At 43.2% G+C, this 18652-nt stretch overlaps 1 protein-coding gene across 1 annotated transcript in view; it reads right to left on the bottom strand.

The window, feature by feature from the left end:
- Positions 1-533: 533 nt before the first annotated feature.
- The window catches only part of LOC110506445 (immunoglobulin superfamily DCC subclass member 3), a 126377-nt gene continuing 108258 nt past the window's right edge, over positions 534-18652 (bottom strand). Inside the window, exons 9-14 of the mRNA XM_021586057.2 lie at positions 15644-15808; positions 15129-15317; positions 14178-14282; positions 13734-13869; positions 13406-13631; positions 534-8157 (exon numbers count right to left, since the gene is read on the bottom strand). Of these exons, the coding sequence (XP_021441732.2) occupies positions 7978-8157; positions 13406-13631; positions 13734-13869; positions 14178-14282; positions 15129-15317; positions 15644-15808 (1001 nt within the window). The 3' untranslated portion in view covers positions 534-7977. The remainder of the gene's footprint in view (positions 8158-13405; positions 13632-13733; positions 13870-14177; positions 14283-15128; positions 15318-15643; positions 15809-18652) is intronic.

An 18652-nucleotide genomic window follows, 5' to 3' on the forward strand; every position in this document is an offset into this window, starting at 1 on the left:
TGTAAAAGAAGGTGTTGAATTAGATAGAGATGTTTTGGTGCTGGTTTTCTCCCCAGGAAATACATTTAAGCAAGTGAACTGGATGATGAAACTAGTACTGAAACAGGCTTCAGAATATAATTCACAGCCCAAATAAGCAGAGAGAGTTTGATTTAGATTCCTAGTCTTTCTTAAAGCCTGACATTCTTGGATTGGCAGGGATTAGAAATCCGCATACAGTAATGAGTGTACTCATGAGTGTATTATAAATCAATGCCATGACTGGGGTTCACCATGGTAGAATGTGAGGCATTGTGGGATGCAGCTTCGATGTACTGTAAGGCTACTGTAGGGTTAACCTTGCGTTTCCGTTTTCTGCTATGCCTTATTTAACCGCATGTGTCATGAGCGTGGATGTGCTTTTGATGAAGGCCGTCATTTCTTAATTATAATACGTGAGACAAATGTGAAGATAATTGTGTCGCCAAAACAACCACGCGCCAGGCACACACACACATCCACACGCAGAGTAAGAAACACTTCACACCTCTCCGTTTAATTACTAGAGCTAGTTTATTACCGTCGTTGTTGTCGTCTTTTGCCTTTAATCAGTGTGGCACAATGACTTCTAAAACAAACCACTAAAAAAAGATCTAGTCTGTCTTTATACACATATACACATACATACAGTATTATACATATGTATACACATGTGAATCACGGCCAACCATCACGACCAACTACAGATACTGTATCACAGAGAACACACATTTGTGGACACCTAAAAAATGATCCCCGACGGGAAAAAATTTATATTGACCTGAATTTGATTGTGGGACACAAGGGCAGGCAGAGGCACTGACCTCAGCAGACATATAGACAGAAAGACATATGTGATTGAACAGCTCCCCACAGACAATATGCAGCTGATTATACTATACTGTACAGGTTTGTGCTCTCTTAGTTCCTTCTCCATAACCTAGCTATTCTCATCACACCATCTCTGTCCCTATATCAAACCCAACATAAGCACTAAAAACCGAGGCGCCCTTCCCCACATTAAAAGTACAGTGAGGCTATAGAAACTGGCTGGGCACTGTATTTGACTTTTGGTTTAGGTTAGCACCTTTGCAGCTATATAATAACCCAATGGCATGGTAGTAGCAGTAGCAACAATGACTTTGACAGTCATACGTATAGTAACTGCATTGGAAAGCCTTTTCCCCTTGCCCTGTGCGATGTGCCTGGTGGCTTCTGTGCCTGGTGGAGAGAATGCCACAGGTTTGTGAGGAGGGATACAGTCATTATTGCCAACCAAACTGGGTAAGAGGAGATCAAATATGACAGAAATACCATCTGTGTAAGCTCAACTGTAGCTACAATAAGTAGGCACAAGTTTTCCTGTAGATACAAGCAGCTCTCGTATCCCTGCTTGATGGCGTCGCAACGCAGGTCTGTACTGTAGATTAAAGCTGTGCAAACTTCGTGTGTATTTCCATAAACGCACGCGTCTCTAAAGCACAGCTTTAACACGAAAACATGTTAACAAACGTTTGTATGAAAAGGTTCATGCTTTATTGTCTCCACTGTTTAGTGACCATGAACTCGGTTTGACGGTTTGACGGTGAAATCAATTACATCTCGTAGTGGTGGAAAAGGGATCAAACAGGACAACGTGAGTTATAATAACAGGTACGACGATGATCAACAAGCAGTCAGGATTATTATATAACAATGTCTTTCTGAGTAGAAAGAGTTGCAGCAAATACAGACTATGAACGGTGTGGAATAGAAACATCAGTAGCACCATGTTGAGATGACAATATTTGCCCTATTCCAATGGCTAAATGTCACAGTGTCACCATCACAAATCCAATAATGACAAACTAACACTTTAGAAATCTGCTGAAACAGCACATTTGCGAATAGCTGAGAAAGATATGGTTTTAAAAAAAAACATTTTTCTCTGTAGCCATGCTTAAATACTTTGGATTTAACGTGTTTCTCGACAGAGGTACAAATATACTACTGATCTCAAACATGCTTTAAGTTACAATTCCATTAATTCACCATTAAATTACAAGAATTCAAATGATTAGAAAATCTTCAAATCAGCATTATCTGCCATGTACAGTCATTGCGTTCTTGGGAGAATATCTGAGAGATAATAGCATCAGAAATGCAATCCATTTACAATCAAAAGTATAGTCATTTGTTGCCACAGTGATCAATACGACACATATCAACAGATCAATACATCTGAACTGTGTGGTGTTACAGCATGACAAAAAGGCCAATCCCTCAACAGGCCTTGTTCGTTGGTTACACCCACTGTGGCTTCAAACATGTCAACAATGAGATATCACTGTAATCGTTTTCGCTAAGCTCCTACAATATGTAGCTCGCTTTCTCCTGTTTCTACAATATGAGCAAAAAATGTGGAATACATGGACAGACTTGGAGTTGTATCTCATGTAACTACAACACCACCCCATATTTCATAGATGTGTTGTAACAAATCTTACTAAGATACTAACTCATGCCCAAACCAGTTTGGGGGGAGGCTTTGTTTTAAGATATCAGGCCAGTATGGCATACCGTGAGAACCTACTCCTACAGTAACATCATCTAAAATTCAAACAATCACTTCTACAAGATTGTGCAAGTGTCTATATTAGTCTTGGTAGATACTTGACTATTTCCTTTGTGGCCACTGGTCAGCAACTGCCAGTTAAGAGAATTCCTAACTTATTAGGAGTCCAAATTAGCATGAATAGGATCTGCAAAAATAGAAAGAAAAAACAACAGGAAAAAAACATGGCAGGCAGTAGTTTCAGAGTTTCCCCTCGCCTTCCATGGCTGGGTTAGAGAACAGAAAACGGTTGAACATTTAATCCCTTTCATGAAGAGGCTTAAAGAGCTGAAATGGTAACATTATTGTCACAGAGAAAAAAATGTTTGTTTTACAGATTCCCGGTTTGATGTGTTTACTCTCCAGTTCTCAATAGCCTTGTGTGGCCAGAGATAAACCAGCTAATGTCTCTCCCCTGATTCTCTCTGGGGAGAGCTGGGGCAATGGGGTAATTCTGACAAACACTCCTTTCTTTACAAAGTTGTGTGTGTGTCGCTGGTGTGTGTGTGTGTGTGTGTGTGTGTAGGGAGAGGTGGCATTACAGAGGGGCAAGGAAGAGAGACAAAAGGAGACAAAACCGTACTAAGAAGAGCGGTTGTGAACTTCATTCATGAATCCCTATATACGTGGCTCACTGAGGCTACACATCTTCATGCATGGAGGATTACCATTATCTGCTCAGTATGTGTGACAGTGGACAGATTTTCTCCTTGATTATTTGCCTAGTCGATAAACAAAAAAGGCAATCCCTCCCCCTAAACTGGTTGAATAGGGCACAGTCAGAGCACTGTGAGAGGAAGATTGTACTAAATAACATGGACTCTCATAGTGGAGCGCCCAGTCCATGTTCCGCTGTGACGAATACAACATAAGGATTAGATAGACGTTCCCTGAACACAGTCAGCCCACTCTCTCTTTGTCCAGAGAAACAAACTCAGCGGATGGGAATCTCACGAGAGGAAGAAGCAGGGCTGAGAATAGATAGTGGGAGAATCTCATCTCACCAGCCAATGGAGTGGTAATAAGTCAGAATAGACTAGAGCAGCTTCAGCAGTTGATCACCGAGGGCAGCTCTTAACATTGATCTATAGGAGTGTAAAAGCACTGGGAGAATCATGATCATATCAATCATGTAAACATGATGCCTCAATTTACAGCTCGGCATTCTGGGTGAAGGGTAAATAAGTTGTGCTCTGTATGGCACTAAAACCTGTCAAATCAGGGATGAGATGTGGCCAATTTCCAGCATCGGAAATGAACTGTAAATTATTAAGAAAAAGTACCTCTGGTTTCTCTGGAGAGACCCCTCCTCACAAACATCTTTTACGTTTTTAAAGACGCACATGAGAGAGCATTACACCAACAGTTCATAAATACACATGTAACATTTCTGAGACATTTCTTTCTGCTAGTTTGACAACTATCGTTAGGGTGTACTAAGACTTGCAATGTAAATCTACCATCATGTACAATAACAATACAAGAAATGAAGACCCGCGAGACAATTTAAGAAACGCATGGTGAAGAAACAAACAAACACAAAGTACAGAATTACTGCAGGTGAGTTCTGGTTCCACGTTTTCGGCAATATTGCAAAGCATTAACAACAACGACTTCTACTGCATCGCACAATAAAAACCCTCTGCCGGAGGATCACACACTGACACACGTCTCTGGAATGTAATGTGCATTACAACTGTACAATAGATAGTCTAATAGAAACACAGTTCTACAGCCCGGCTTTAACACAGACATCCCATTTATTTAACCAGTCCGTTTCAGGCTAGTGTCGTTACCATATCAAATCTAGAATGGACCAAGCGCTGCACACACTTCCTCTAATCAGCCAACTACAAAGGGATGAGAGCACTGGCTGCTCTAAACGATCTAACTCAAACATATTGGACCAACAAATTACTACAATTCAATCGATGACTGCATCCTAGGAAGGTAGGAATATGTGTGTGCCTTTACAGGGGATGTTTTATATCAAGGGTACAGTATTTCATATCTAATGGAGTTCCTCCATTTATGAACACAATTTGAGTATGATAACTGCAGAAACCCCTTGCAATAAATCAGGGGAGAGAACTGGTGACTGTTCATTATCTGTATTTACAAACACCTGTTGCTGCACATCATCTGTGAGGAGGGTTCTGGGAGTAAAAGAGTAGTAGCTGTACTACAGTTTATACTGAGTAGCTGTACTACAGTTTATACTGAGTAGCTGTACTACAGTTTATACTGAGTAGCCGTACTACAGTTTATACTGAGTAGCTGTACTACAGTTTATACTGAGTAGCTGTACTACAGTTTATACTGAGTAGCTGTACTACAGTTTATACTGAGTAGCTGTACTACAGTTTATACTGAGTAGCCATACTACAGTTTATACTGAGTAGCTGTACTACAGTTTATACTGAGTAGCTGTACTACAGTTTATACTGAGTAGCTGTACTACAGTTTATACTGAGTAGCTGTACTACAGTTTATACTGAGTAGCCATACTACAGTTTATACTGAGTAGCTGTACTACAGTTTATACTGAGTAGCTGTACTACAGTTTATACTGAGTAGCCATACTACAGTTTATACTGAGTAGCTGTACTACAGTTTATACTGAGTAGCTGTACTACAGTTTATACTGAGTAGCTGTACTACAGTTTATACTGAGTAGCCATACTACAGTTTATACTGAGTAGCTGTACTACAGTTTATACTGAGTAGCCATACTACAGTTTATACTGAGTAGCTGTACTACAGTTTATACTGAGTAGCCATACTACAGTTTATACTGAGTAGCTGTACTACAGTTTATACTGAGTAGCCATACTACAGTTTATACTGAGTAGCTGTACTACAGTTTATACTGAGTAGCTGTACTACAGTTTATACTGAGTAGCTGTACTACAGTTTATACTGAGTAGCTGTACTACAGTTTATACTGAGTAGCCATACTACAGTTTGCAGTGAGTGTTTGATGTCCTCGTTTATTAGTCCATAACAGACACATGTTCAAAGACATTCAAGGCTGAGTGAAAAAACAAAAACGTAAAAGCTTCTAATACAACAAAAATGTAATAAAAACAATTGTGATACATTCACATCCACAAAAGCTAAGCATAAAGACGAAAAGCTAAAAGTTTTTCTGTCACACAACTGCACTACCACAAGGCCCTGAAGACATCTTCCCTTCCCTAGGAGTGTGTGTGTCATTACGTGTGTGTGGTGTATATTCATGTACATATAGAAGTTTCGGTCAGAGTGTGAGAGGGAGCAACCTGAGAGCAGGACGGTCGTGTCGGGGTTGAGGTAGGTTACCAGAGTAATACTGCTATAGGCCATTACGTGAGAGTTCAAATGTGATCTATCTCTACAGTAGAGAGAGCCAGGGAGAAGACAGGGTGTCCGTCGGACAGCGGCCCTAACCCAGGCTACCGTAAGAGTACTGGCCTGGCTCAGGTTGGCTCTGCCTCAGGGAAGCTCCAGCTCCAGAGAGCATGGTTCTGGAGGAACAGGTGGAGCAGTGGTGGTGGTACTCCCAGATCTGACCCTGGATCAGATTCAAGTCTAATAACATCAAGTTGACTGTGTGTTTGCTCAGGAAGATGACAGCATGAGCACACTGAACTCAGACCTGTGAGTTAATACCTGTGGTCCACCTGTTAAACCATCTCCCTCTGGATTTGCATGCAGCACTGTGATAAAGGTTTTCCTGAAGCACTTTCATTTGTCAGTGTGGAGGAGGGATGGAGTGAGGGATCTGGGATGGACAGGCTCGAGAAGTCTGGGCTATTACGACAGAAGACAATTGATTTGAATTGATGAACTATAACAAGAGGAGTGCACTGTGCCACAGCTCGGAGTGAGTGACAGGCAGAGCCCAAAAAATCAGATTAGAACAACACTATTGCCAATTGAAGAGCCAATTACCTGGGATCATATCAGATACATTAATATTTGTGGTTGTCAACGCCTACAATGACATTTTGATACATTTGTGCTTATTTATCTAAATACATCACATATACCACATATACCGTACACACACGCACACACGCACACACACACGCACGCACAATTCCATCCTGCAATCATTCATAAATACACATATGATGTATGTCTCAATCAAGTATAAATGTAACTAAAACCTCACCTGCCCAATGGAATATCTGCAGCAGTTCTCACATAGCAGTAAAATTGTCCTGAAATGATTAGTGGCAGTGCAGTGCATCGCTAACAGTCTTTTCAATCAACAGAAGCAACTAAGATTCAAATAAAACAAAGAGAAAATATCTCACGCAAACACGATGGAAAACTATGAAAAATGTCTTTGACAAGTAGAATTCATACAACAATATCATCTGTCAACTTGCATGAGGTACTGACATATCCACAAACAGCAATTCATCGACGGAGGGAAGCCAGGAGCTCTCACAACAGAAGTACATGTTTCATTATGAAAGAAAGAACAACTACAACATTGTTATCTTGAGGTAGAACGTGGACTTCAGCGTTTTGAAGTGCTTTCCGTTAGATTTTTTTTTCTTCTTTTTTTCCCTCGCTTCGACAAGCAGGAGAGCGGCGGTTCTTGACATCTGAGGTAGCGTGGCACCTGTTCTCGTGTTTTACGAACCGATCGCTCTACATGTAAAAGTAACTGAACGCAGGGGGAAAAGACGGATCCAAAAGGTTTCCCACGTCACATTCATTCCGGCTGAGGTAGGTTTTTGTTGAATCCTAAGGTTCACAGAGCCAAGTTAAGAACCTGTATGAAGGCCGAGAACTAATAAAAAAACCATTGATATCACTGAAAAGAAAAGTCCTGAGACAGAGAATATATGAAATCACTGGAAGAAGGCCTTAAGTCTTTGTTGGATGCGTTTGTGGAATCCTTGCTAGGCTGAGAGGAGGCAGCAGTCTTTGACATTGAAAGAAAAAGTAGAAATAAGACCAATAACTTAGAACCATTTTGTGAGATAGTAGAGGAATAAAAACATATTCGACTCTGAGATAAAATGATGAGTGTGTAACAAAGACATTCTGGACATCTATTCTGTGTGCTGCCGGCAACCAGAAAATGAAGGAAGTAAAAAAAACAAAACAAGAACACTTAATTCACCTGCCAAAGCTAAAACCTAGCTGTCCATCACAAAAGCGCACCAAAAACCTAGGCCGGGGACACCTCCAAGAATGAGTCCGAGACCCTATAACTTTTCCAGAGGCGACTTATTTAACTTACCAATAATACAATTTTTTGCACAAAGAAAATCTAATATGAAAAGAAATACTTCGGTCGACCTGAGTGTGATACGAGTCTGAGGTGACACTGTGACCGTGTCACAGACTTGACGTTCATGCTTCTATCAGGTCTGGTTCTGCTGGGTGACCCCGGCCACAGCCCTGTCACTGGCCGCTCGGCCCTCTGCTGGAGGCCTCTGGAACTGCGTCTCTCTGTCCCCCTCCACCACAAGGCTGAAGTCAACCAGCGGCAGAGTGGACAACTGGGTCTCGTTCAGCGCACAGGACACCAGGGATCTATCCAACTGGAAACACACACACACACACAGTAATGTAGTTAAAGATGGAATGAGTAGTAGGGGAAACAGAGCCGCTGTCCGCCCACTGGCGTTGTTATTGTTTTGTTGACGAGGTGAGGAGCATCGTGCTGGAAAAAATTGCAGTACAAATTGTTCTGTTCTACCGCCTGTGCAATGATGCCAGAGGGAAAAAACTGTGTTAGTTGTTTGCAGTAACTATGTTGTTGTTGTAATATCGTTAACGGCCAGTTTCACCAATTAACGATTCCAGCTTCAATATGGGAATATACAGTTGAAGTCAGAAGTTTACATACACTTAGGTTGGAGTCATTAAAACTAGTTTTTCAACCACTCCACACATTTCTTGTTAACAAACTATAGTTTTGGCAATTCAGTTAGGACATCTACTTTGTGCATGACACAAGGAATTTTCCAACAATTGTTTACAGACAGATTATTTCACTTATAATTCACTGTATCACAATTCCAGTGGGTCAAAAGTTTACATACACTAAGTTGACTGCGCCTTAAAACAGCTTGGAAAATTCCAGAAAATGATGTTATGGCTTTAGAAGCTTCTGATAGGCTAATTGACATCATTTGAGTCAATTGGAGGTTTACCCGTGGATGTATTTCAAGGCCTACCTTCAAACTCAGTGCCTCTTTGCTTGACATCATGGGAAAATCTAAATAAATCAGCCTAGACCTCAGAAAAAAAATTGTGGACCTCCACAAGTCTGGTTCATCCTTGGAAGCAATTTCCAAACGCCTGAAGGTACCACGTTCATCTGTACAAACAATAGTATGCAAGTATAAACACCATGGGACCATGTAGCCGTCATACCGCTCATCTCCTAGAGATGAACGTACTTTGGTGTGAAAAGTGCAAATCAATCCCAGAACAACAGGACCTTTAGAAGATGCTGGAGGAAACAGGTACAACAGTATCTATATCCACAGTAAAACAAGTCAAAAATCTACATAACCTGAAAGGCCGCTCAGCAAGGAAGAAACCACTGCTCCAATACCGCCACAAAAAAGCCAAACTACGGTTTGCAACTGCACATGGGGATAAAGATCGTACTTTTTGGAGAAATGTCCTCTGGTCTGATGAAACAAAAATATAACTGTTTGGCCATAATGACCATCGTTATGTTTGGAGGGAAAAGGGGGAGGCTTGCAAGCTGAAGAACACCATCCCAACCGTGAAGCACGGGGGTGGCAGCAAAATGTTGTGGGGGTGCTTTGCTGCAGGAGGGACTGGTGCACTTCACAAAATAGATGGCATCATGAGGAAAGACAATTATGTGGACATTTTTGTATTTTTTTATTTCACCTTTATTTAACCAGGTAGGCTAGTTGAGAACAAGTTCTCATTTACAACTGCGACCTGGCCAAGATAAAGCATAGCAGTGTGAACAGACAACAACACAGAGTTACACATGGAGTAAACAATAAACAAGTCAATAACACAGTAGAAAAAAAATAAAGAGTCTATATACATTGTGTGCAAAAGGCATGAGGAGGTAGGCGAATAATTACAATTTAGCAGATTAACACTGGAGTGATAAATGATCAGATGGTCATGTGCAGGTAGAGATACTGGTGTGCAAAAGAGTATAAAAGTAAATAAATAAAAACAGTATGGGGATGAGGAAGGTAAATTGGGTGGGCTATTTACCGATGGACTATGTACAGCTGCAGCGATCGATTAGCTGCTCAGATAGCAGATGTTTGAAGTTGGCGAGGGAGATAAAAGTCTCCAACTTCAGCGATTTTTGCAATTCGTTCCAGTCACAGGCAGCAGAGAACTGGAAGGAATGCGGCCAAATGAGGTGTTGGCTTTAGGGATGATCAGTGAGATACACTTGCTGGAGCGCGTGCTACGGGTGGGTGTTGCCATCGTGACCAGTGAACTGAGATAAGGCGGAGCTTTACCTAGCATGGACTTGTAGATGACCTGGAGCCAGTGGGTCTGGCGACTAATATGTAGCGAGGGCCAGCCGACTAGAGCATACAGGTCGCAGTGGTGGGTGGTATAAGGTGCTTTAGTAACAAAACGGATGGCACTGTGATAAACTGCATCCAGTTTGTGAGTAGAGTATTGGAAGCTATTTTGTAGATGACATCGCCGAAGTCGAGGATCGGTAGGATAGTCAGTTTTACTAGGGTAAGTGTGGCGGCGTGAGTGAAGGAGGCTTTGTTGCGGAATAGAAAGCCGACTATAGATTTGATTTTAGATTGGAGATGTTTGATATGAGTCTGGAAGGAGAGTTTACAGTCTAGCCAGACACCTAGGTACTTATAGATGTCCACATATTCTAGGTCGGAACCATCCAGGGTGGTGATGCTAGTCGGGAGTGCGGGTGCAGGCAGCGAACGGTTGAAAAGCATGCATTTGGTTTTACTAGCGTTTAAGAGCAGTTGGAGGCCACGGAAGGAGTGTTGTATGGCATTGAAGCTCGTTTGGAGGTTAGATAGCACAGTGTCCAAGGAAGGGCCAGAAGTACACTGCTCAAAAAAATAAAGGGAACACTAAAATAACACATTCTCGATCTGAATGAATGAAATATTCTTATTAAATACTTTTTTCTTTACATAGTTGAATGTGCTGACAACAAAATCACACAAAAATTATCAATGGAAATCAAATTTATCAACCCATGGAGGTCTGGATTTGGAGTGACACTCAATTACAGTGGAAAACCACACTACAGGCTGATCCAACTTTGATGTAATGTCCTTAAAACAAGTCAAAATGAGGCTCAGTAGTGTGTGTGGCCTCCACGTGCCTGTATGACCTCCCTACAACACCTGGGCATGCTCCTGATGAGGTGGCGGATGGTCTCCTGAGGGATCTCCTCCCAGACCTGGACTAAAGCATCTGCCAACTCCTGGACAGTCTGTGGTGCAACGTGGCGTTAGTGGATGGAGCGAGACATGATGTCCCAGATGTGCTCAATTGGATTCAGGTCTGGGGAACGGGCGGGCCAGTCCATAGCATCAATGCCTTCCTCTTGCAGGAACTGCTGACACACTCCAGTCACATGAGGTCTAGCATTGTCTTGCATTAGGAGGAACCCAGGGCCAACCGCACCAGCATATGGTCTCACAAGGGGCCTGAGGATCTCATCTCGGTACCTAATGGCAGTCAGGCTACCTCGAGCACATGGAGGGCTGTGCGGCCCCCCAAAGAAATGCCACCCCACACCATGACTGACCCACCGCCAAACCGGTCATGCTGGAGGATGTTGCAGGCAGCAGAACGTTCTCCACGGTGTCTCCAGACTCTGTCATGTCTGTCACGTGCTCAGTGTGAACCTGCTTTCATCTGTGAAGAGCACAGGGCGCCAGTGGCGAATTTGCCAATCTTGGTGTTCTCTGACAAATGCCAAACGTCCTGCACGGTGTTGGGCTGTGAGCACAACCCCCACCTGTGGACGTCGGGCCCTCATACCACCCTCATGGAGTCTGTTTCTGACCGTTTGAGCAGACACATGCACATTTGTGGCCTGCTGGAGGTCATTTTGCAGGGCTCTGGCAGTGCTCCTCCTGCTCCTCCTTGCACAAAGGCGGAGGTAGCGGTCCTGCTGCTGGGTTGTTGCCCTCCTACGGCCTCCTCCACGTCTCCTGATGTACTGGCCTGTCTCCTGGTAGCTCCTCCATGCTCTGGACACTACGCTGACAGACACAGCAAACCTTCTTGCCACAGCTCGCATTGATGTGCCATCCTGGATGAGCTGCACTACCCGAGCCACTTGTGTGGGTTGTAGACTCCGTCTCATGCTACCACTAGATTGAAAGCACCACCAGTATTCAAAAGTGACCAAAACATCAGCCAGGAAGCATAGGAACTGAGAAGTGGTCTGTGGTTGCCACCTGCAGAACCACTCCTTTAGTGGGGGTGTCTTGCTAATTGCCTATAATTTCCACCTGTTGTCTATTCCATTTGCACAACAGCATGTGAAATTTACTGTCAATCAGTGTTGCTTCCTAAGTGGACAGTTTTGATTTCACAGAAGTGTGATTGACTTGGAGTTACATTGTGTTGTTTAAGTGTTCCCTTTATTTTTTTGAGCAGTGTATACAGAATGGTGTCGTCTGCGTAGAGGTGGATCAGGGAATCGCCTGCAGCAAGAGCAACATCATTGATATATACAGAGAAAAGAGTCAGCCCGAGAATTGAACCCTGTGGCACCCCCATAGAGACTGCCAGAGGACCGGACAACATGCCCTCCGATTTGACACACTGAACACTGTCTGCAAAGTAGTTGGTGAACCAGGCGAGGCTGTCATTAGAAAAACCGAGGCTACTGAGTCTGCCGATAAGAATATGGTGATTGACAGAGTTGAAAGCCTTGGCCAGGTCGATGAAGACGGCTGCACAGTACTGTCTTTTATCGATGGCGGTTATGATATCGTTTAGTACCTTGAGCGTGGCTGAGGTGCACACGTGACCGGCTCGGAAACCAGATTGCACAGCGGAGAAGGTACAGTGGGATTCGAGATGGTCAGTGATCTGTTTGTTGACTTGGCTTGGACATATTGAAGCAACATTTCAAGACATCAGTCAGGAAGTTAAAGCTTGGTCCCAAATGGGTCTTCCAAATGGACAATGACCCCAAGCATAATTCCAAAGTTGTGGCAAAATGTCTTAAGGGCAACAAAGTCACGGTATTGGAGTGGCCATCACAAAGCCCCGACCTCAGTCCTATAGAATATTTGTGGGCAGAACTGAAAAAGCATGTGCAAGTAAGGAGGCCTACAAACCTGACTCAGTTACACCAGCTCTGACAGGAGGAATGGGCCAGAATTCACCCAACTTATTGTGGGACGCTTGTGGAAGGCTACCCGAAACGTTTGACCCAAGTTAAACAATTTAAAGGTAATGCTACCAAATACTAGTTGAGTGCATGTAAACTTCTGACCCACTGGGAATGTGATGAAAGAAATAAACGCTGAAATAAATCATTCTCTCTACTATTATTCTGACATTTCACATTCTTAAAATAAAGTGGTGATCCTAACTGACCTAAGACAGGGAATTTTTACTGGGATTAAATGTCAGGAATTGTGAAAAACTGAGTTTAAATGTATTTTTCTAAGGTGTATGTAAACTTCCGAAAAAGGCCAATCTAATGTAAATCTAACGTAAATCTAACGTAAATCTAGCCCATTGCATCATTCTAGACTTGGATAAATTGAACTCTTATGACTTGATTTCAGTTGACTTGGTGTCAGGCCCTCTACTCACCATGCGTGAACTGTCTGCTAGGTCTCCACAGTGGGACGGGCCTGAGAAGAGTCTCTCCAGCTCGTTGCTGTCTCTCCTGCTCTTTCCAGCAAGGCTGCCGTTCCCTTCCATGCCTGATCTGCTCACCCCGTTTAAGGCCAGGGCCCCCTGGGAGGTGGAGGACAACTCCAGGGCAATGTTACGCCCGGCCTGGGGGGTGGCCTGCACTGTCTTACACGTCATCAACCTGGAGGAACACAATTCCCACAAAAACCCACCGTCATGCCCCCTGCCAGGATCAAGCCCACACAGACACACATAGTCCCCTTGTCGTTGCACCAATACTCACCTCCCCCTGTAGCTGAACATGAGGAAGAGCATGCAGAATACGATGCAGGTGACTCCTATATGGATGCCGATGATGATTCCGGTTGTAGAGGTCTTGCTCTGTTCATCTTTCACACAGTCACAGGGGGTGTTCAGCACTGTAGACACACACACACGGCCCAGTAAGGACAACAGCAATGCCACGCAGCACAGTGACACACACATACACACAGAGAAACAATGCCCACAGCACAGAGCTGTCATACAGTACACCCACAACCTAATCTAGTGCTGCCAGCCAGACTACCAATGCTGTGGCAGCATGGAGTGATCCAGTCAAACGGAGAGCTGTAAACACACAACAGCAGCCTGCATGAGGCCTCTTCAACGCTGCTCTGAAAAGATTACAGGACGTGTGAGCCCTGGTCTGCGTGGGTGTTTGTGTTCGTGTGCGGCAGGAAGTCACCTGATTTCTCCACAGCCTCCTTCAGTGAGACGAAGCGCATGGTGGCGTTGCCGTCTCCGTGTTGGTTGAAGGCCAGAACCTTAATCTCATACACCAGGGTTGGATCTGAGGAGAGGAGGAACAGAGAGAGAGAGAGAGAGATAGAGAGAGATAGAGGTAGAGAGAGAGAGGGAGAGAGAGAGAGATAGAGAGATAGAGAGATAGAGAGAGATAGAGAGATAGAGAGAGAGAAAGAGGGAGAGAGAGAGAGGGAGAGAGAGAGAGAGAGAGAGATAGAGAGAGAGATAGATAGAGAGAGAGAGAGAGAGAGAGAGAGAGAGAGGGAGAGAGAGAGAGAGAGAGAGAGAGAGAGAGAGAGAGAGAGAGAGGGAGATAGAGAGAGAGATAGAGAGAGAGATAGATAGAGAGAGAGAGAGAGAGGGAGAGAGAGAGAGAGAGAGAGAGAGAGAGAGGGAGAGAGAGAGAGAGAGAGAGAGAGAGAGAGAGAGAGAGAGAGAGAGATAGAGAGAGAGATAGATAGAGAGAGAGATAGAGAGAGAGAGAGAGATAGAGAGACAAAGAGAGATAGAGAGAGAGAGAGAGACAGAGAGAAGTTGAAACATATAGCTATATGAATAGAGTTGGCTTCTAATGTACAATCATTCAAGGCATGGCTTTAAACACATTGACCGTGTAACAATCCCCTCAACTCATCTCCATGGATCTTTCCCCCAGCCCCCAGCCCCCAGCCCTCAGCCCCCAGCCCTCAGCCCCCAGCCCTCAGCCCCCAGCCCTCAGCCCCCAGCCCCCAGCCCTCAGCCCCCAGCCCCCAGCCCCCAGCCCTCAGCCCCCAGCCCTCAGCCCCCAGCCCTCAGCCCCCAGCCCTCAGCCCCCAGCCCCCAGCCCCCAGCCCTCAGCCCCCAGCCCCCAGCCCCCAGCCCTCAGCCCCCAGCCCATGTCCCCCTGTCTCACCCAGCTGGGTGATGTTGTACTGGGTGACGTTGCGGGTGAAGGTGAGTGGTCCGGTGAAGAGGGGGGTGTGGACCCTCCTGTAGTACAGCCTGAAGCCCTCATGTTGGCCCATCTTAGAGGATGGCTCCCACACCGCCTGCACCACACTGCTGTTCACCAATTTAATGAACAGTGACGGGGGTGCTGGCACTGAAACACACACACACAGTGGTGTTAGAATCCACTAAACATCCACATAACAATAATAACCTACATGATATATTAAACTAAACACAAGCCGTCCGGCTTGTTAAGTCAACCATGTTTTAGTCTATAAAACAGGTCTTTAGTACTTTCTCAGTATATCTCAGTCAGGTATGTGGCTACAGTACTACAGACTCCTGTAGGTGTTTTACAGAACCTTTACAATAAACAACTCATAAAAACCTTTTTTGGTCCATGTAATTACCACCAGTTAAGTGAGCGTTTATGTGTGTGTGTGTATGTGTGAAAGTGTGTGCGTTCCCAAGGCACACCTTCGCCCAGCGTGCTCTCGGTGGCGCTTTCAGAGGGCTTGCTGGCTCCGCGGGACGTGTAAGCCTTTACATAGAAGGTATAGCCGGTGGAGGGCTCCAGATCACCCACGACCTGCTGTAGAGTCACCTTACTGACGGCTTCCTGGTACTCCATCTCCACAGGGTCTGAAGGGGGAGGGAGAAAGAGATGGTTTAATTGAACTGCTTTTTGTACACTGTAAAAAAATAACTGCTTTTTGTACACTGTAAAAAAATAACTGCTTCCACCACATGTGTTTTTAGGGGGTAGATCAACTTTAATATTGCAGATAGATTGTGGCGTAGATCAACTTTAATATTGCAGATAGATTGTGGCTTCCATCAATGTAATTATTTCCAATCCCCCATATATATATATATATTTGTAAATATATATATATAGTATATAAAAGAAAATATTATATTATTTTAAATATTTATACATAATATTAGTAATATTTATAGTTGAAGTCGGATGTTTACATACACCTTAGCCAAATACATTTTAAACTCAGCTTTTCACAATTCCTGACATTTAATCCTAGTAAAAATTCCCTGTCTTAGGTCAGTTAGGATCACCACTTTATTTTAAGAATGTGAAATGTCAGAATAATAGTAGAGAGAATGATTTATTTCAGCTTTTATTTAATTCATCACATTCTCAGTGGGTCAGAAGTTTACTTGGCTTGGATTGTTTAACTTGGGTCAAACATTTGGGGTAGCCTTCCACAAGCTTTTTCATTCCTCCTGTCAGAGCTGGTGTAACTGAGTCAGGTTTGTAGGCCTCCTTGCTCGCACACTCTTTTTCAGTTCTGCCCACATTTTTTTTATAGGATTGAGGTCAGGGCTTTGTGATGGCCACTCCAATACCTTGACTTTGTTGCCCTTAAGACATTTTGCCACAACTTTGGAAGTATGCTTGGGGTCATTGTCCATTTGGAAGACCCATTTGGGACCAAGCTTTAACTTCCTGACTGATGTCTTGAGATGTTGCTTCAATATATCCACATAATTGTCTTTCCTCATGATGCCATCTATTTTGTGAAGTGCACCAGTCCCACCTGCAGCAAAGCACCCCCACAACATGATGCTGCCACCCCCGTGCTTCACGGTTGGGATGGTGTTCTTCAGCTTGCAAACCTCCCCCTTTTCCTCCAAACATAACGATGGTAATTATGACCAAACAGTTCTATTTTTGTTTCATCAGACCAGAGGACATTTCTACAAAAAGTACGATCTTTCTCCCCATGTGCAGTTAGTTGCAAACTGTAGTCTGGCTTTTTTATGGCGTTTTTGGAGCAGTGGCTTCTTCCTTGACGAGCGGCCTTTCAGGTTATATCGATATAGGACTCGTGTTACTGTGGATATAGATACTTTTGTACCTGTTTCCTCCAGCATCTTCACAAGGTCCTTTGCTGTTGTTATGGGATTGATTTGCACTTTTCGCACCAAAGTACATTCATCTCTAGGAGACAGAACGCGTCTCCTTCCTGAGCGGTATGGCGGCTGCGTGGTCCTATGGTGTTTATACTTGCATACTATTGTTTGTACAGATGAACGTGGTACCTTCAGGCATTTGGAAATTGCTCCCAAGGATGAACCAGACTTGTGGAGGTCTACATTTCTTTTTCTGAGGTCTGATTTCCTTTGATTTTCCCATGATGTCAAACAAAGAGGCACTGAGTTTGAAGGTAGGCCTTGAAATACATCCACAGGTACACCTCCAATTGACTCAAATGATGTCAATTAGCCTATCAGAAGCTTCTAAAGCCATGACATAATTCTCTGGAATTTTCCAAGCTGTTTAAAGGCACAGTCAACTTAGTGTATGTAAACTTCTGACCCACTGGAATTGTGATACAGTGAATTGTAAGTGAAATAATCTGTCTGTAAACAATTGTTGTAAAAATTACTTGTGTCATGCACCAAGTAGATGTTCTAACCGACTTGCCAAAACTATAGTTTGTTAACAAGAAATTTGTGGAGTGGTTGAAAAACAAGTTTTAATGACTCCAACCTAGGTGTATGTAAACTTCCGACTTCAACTGTACACATATATACCATATACATATATATTTTCCTAACCCTACCGCCCCTCCCCTAATTGGAGTAAACTAATCGACAACAACACTTAGGCTCCTACTTCCAACTTATACATATTATATACATTTTAAGGACACAGACTTTTTCCACAGCCATTTACTCAACTTCTCCATCCAAGTGTTACCTGAACAACAACAAAAATGTGTTGGCCCAAACATTGCTCCAACATGAGAAAACGTAGGCAAAAATGCAGTAAATGTAAAAATGACATGTTTGCTCAACTTGTCTCATTTGTTCATTCAGCTGTACATTATTATTTGGGCATCTTAACTAAAATGGCCAAGCAACTGGCACACCCATAGTGCTTTTTATCATGCATTTATACATGAATCATTTTTCAACATGTCCTCACATGGGATTTGAACTCACAACCTCTTGGTTCATAGCATTCCAAACCTCAATCATTGATTTGATTGACTTATTTTACAATGTTAGGTTTTTCTGTATAGTTGGCATATTACTCTGTTTTAATATTACTGCTTAATCACTATAATATATAAAATAGTTTTTCTTGAGTACACAATACTTTCAACAGAGTTGAGATTTACTTTGAAGTGCAAAGTGTAGCAATAGAGGTGAAATCAGTCATAGACAAAGACGTGGTGGTGTAGCAGGAGACTTGGACTGCTGTGAACCAAGAGTTTGTGAGTTCAAATCCCAGGTGAGGGCATGTTGAATATGAAATACTGTATAAATTAACATGTGAATTGGAAATATGATATGTTAAATTCACTTTGTGTATAACTAGTTCAACAGCCATTTCTAGGTTAAAAAGAACACTTTTTAGTTGAATGAATAAATGCCAAAATTTGAGCAAACACATCATTTTAAGTTGACAGAATTTTGGCCTGCATTTTGTCAAGGTGAAGCTACAGTAATACTTGGACC

Source organism: Oncorhynchus mykiss, chromosome 26 (genome assembly GCF_013265735.2).
Source record: "Oncorhynchus mykiss isolate Arlee chromosome 26, USDA_OmykA_1.1, whole genome shotgun sequence".
In the NCBI taxonomy this organism is placed as follows: Eukaryota; Metazoa; Chordata; class Actinopteri; order Salmoniformes; family Salmonidae; genus Oncorhynchus; species Oncorhynchus mykiss.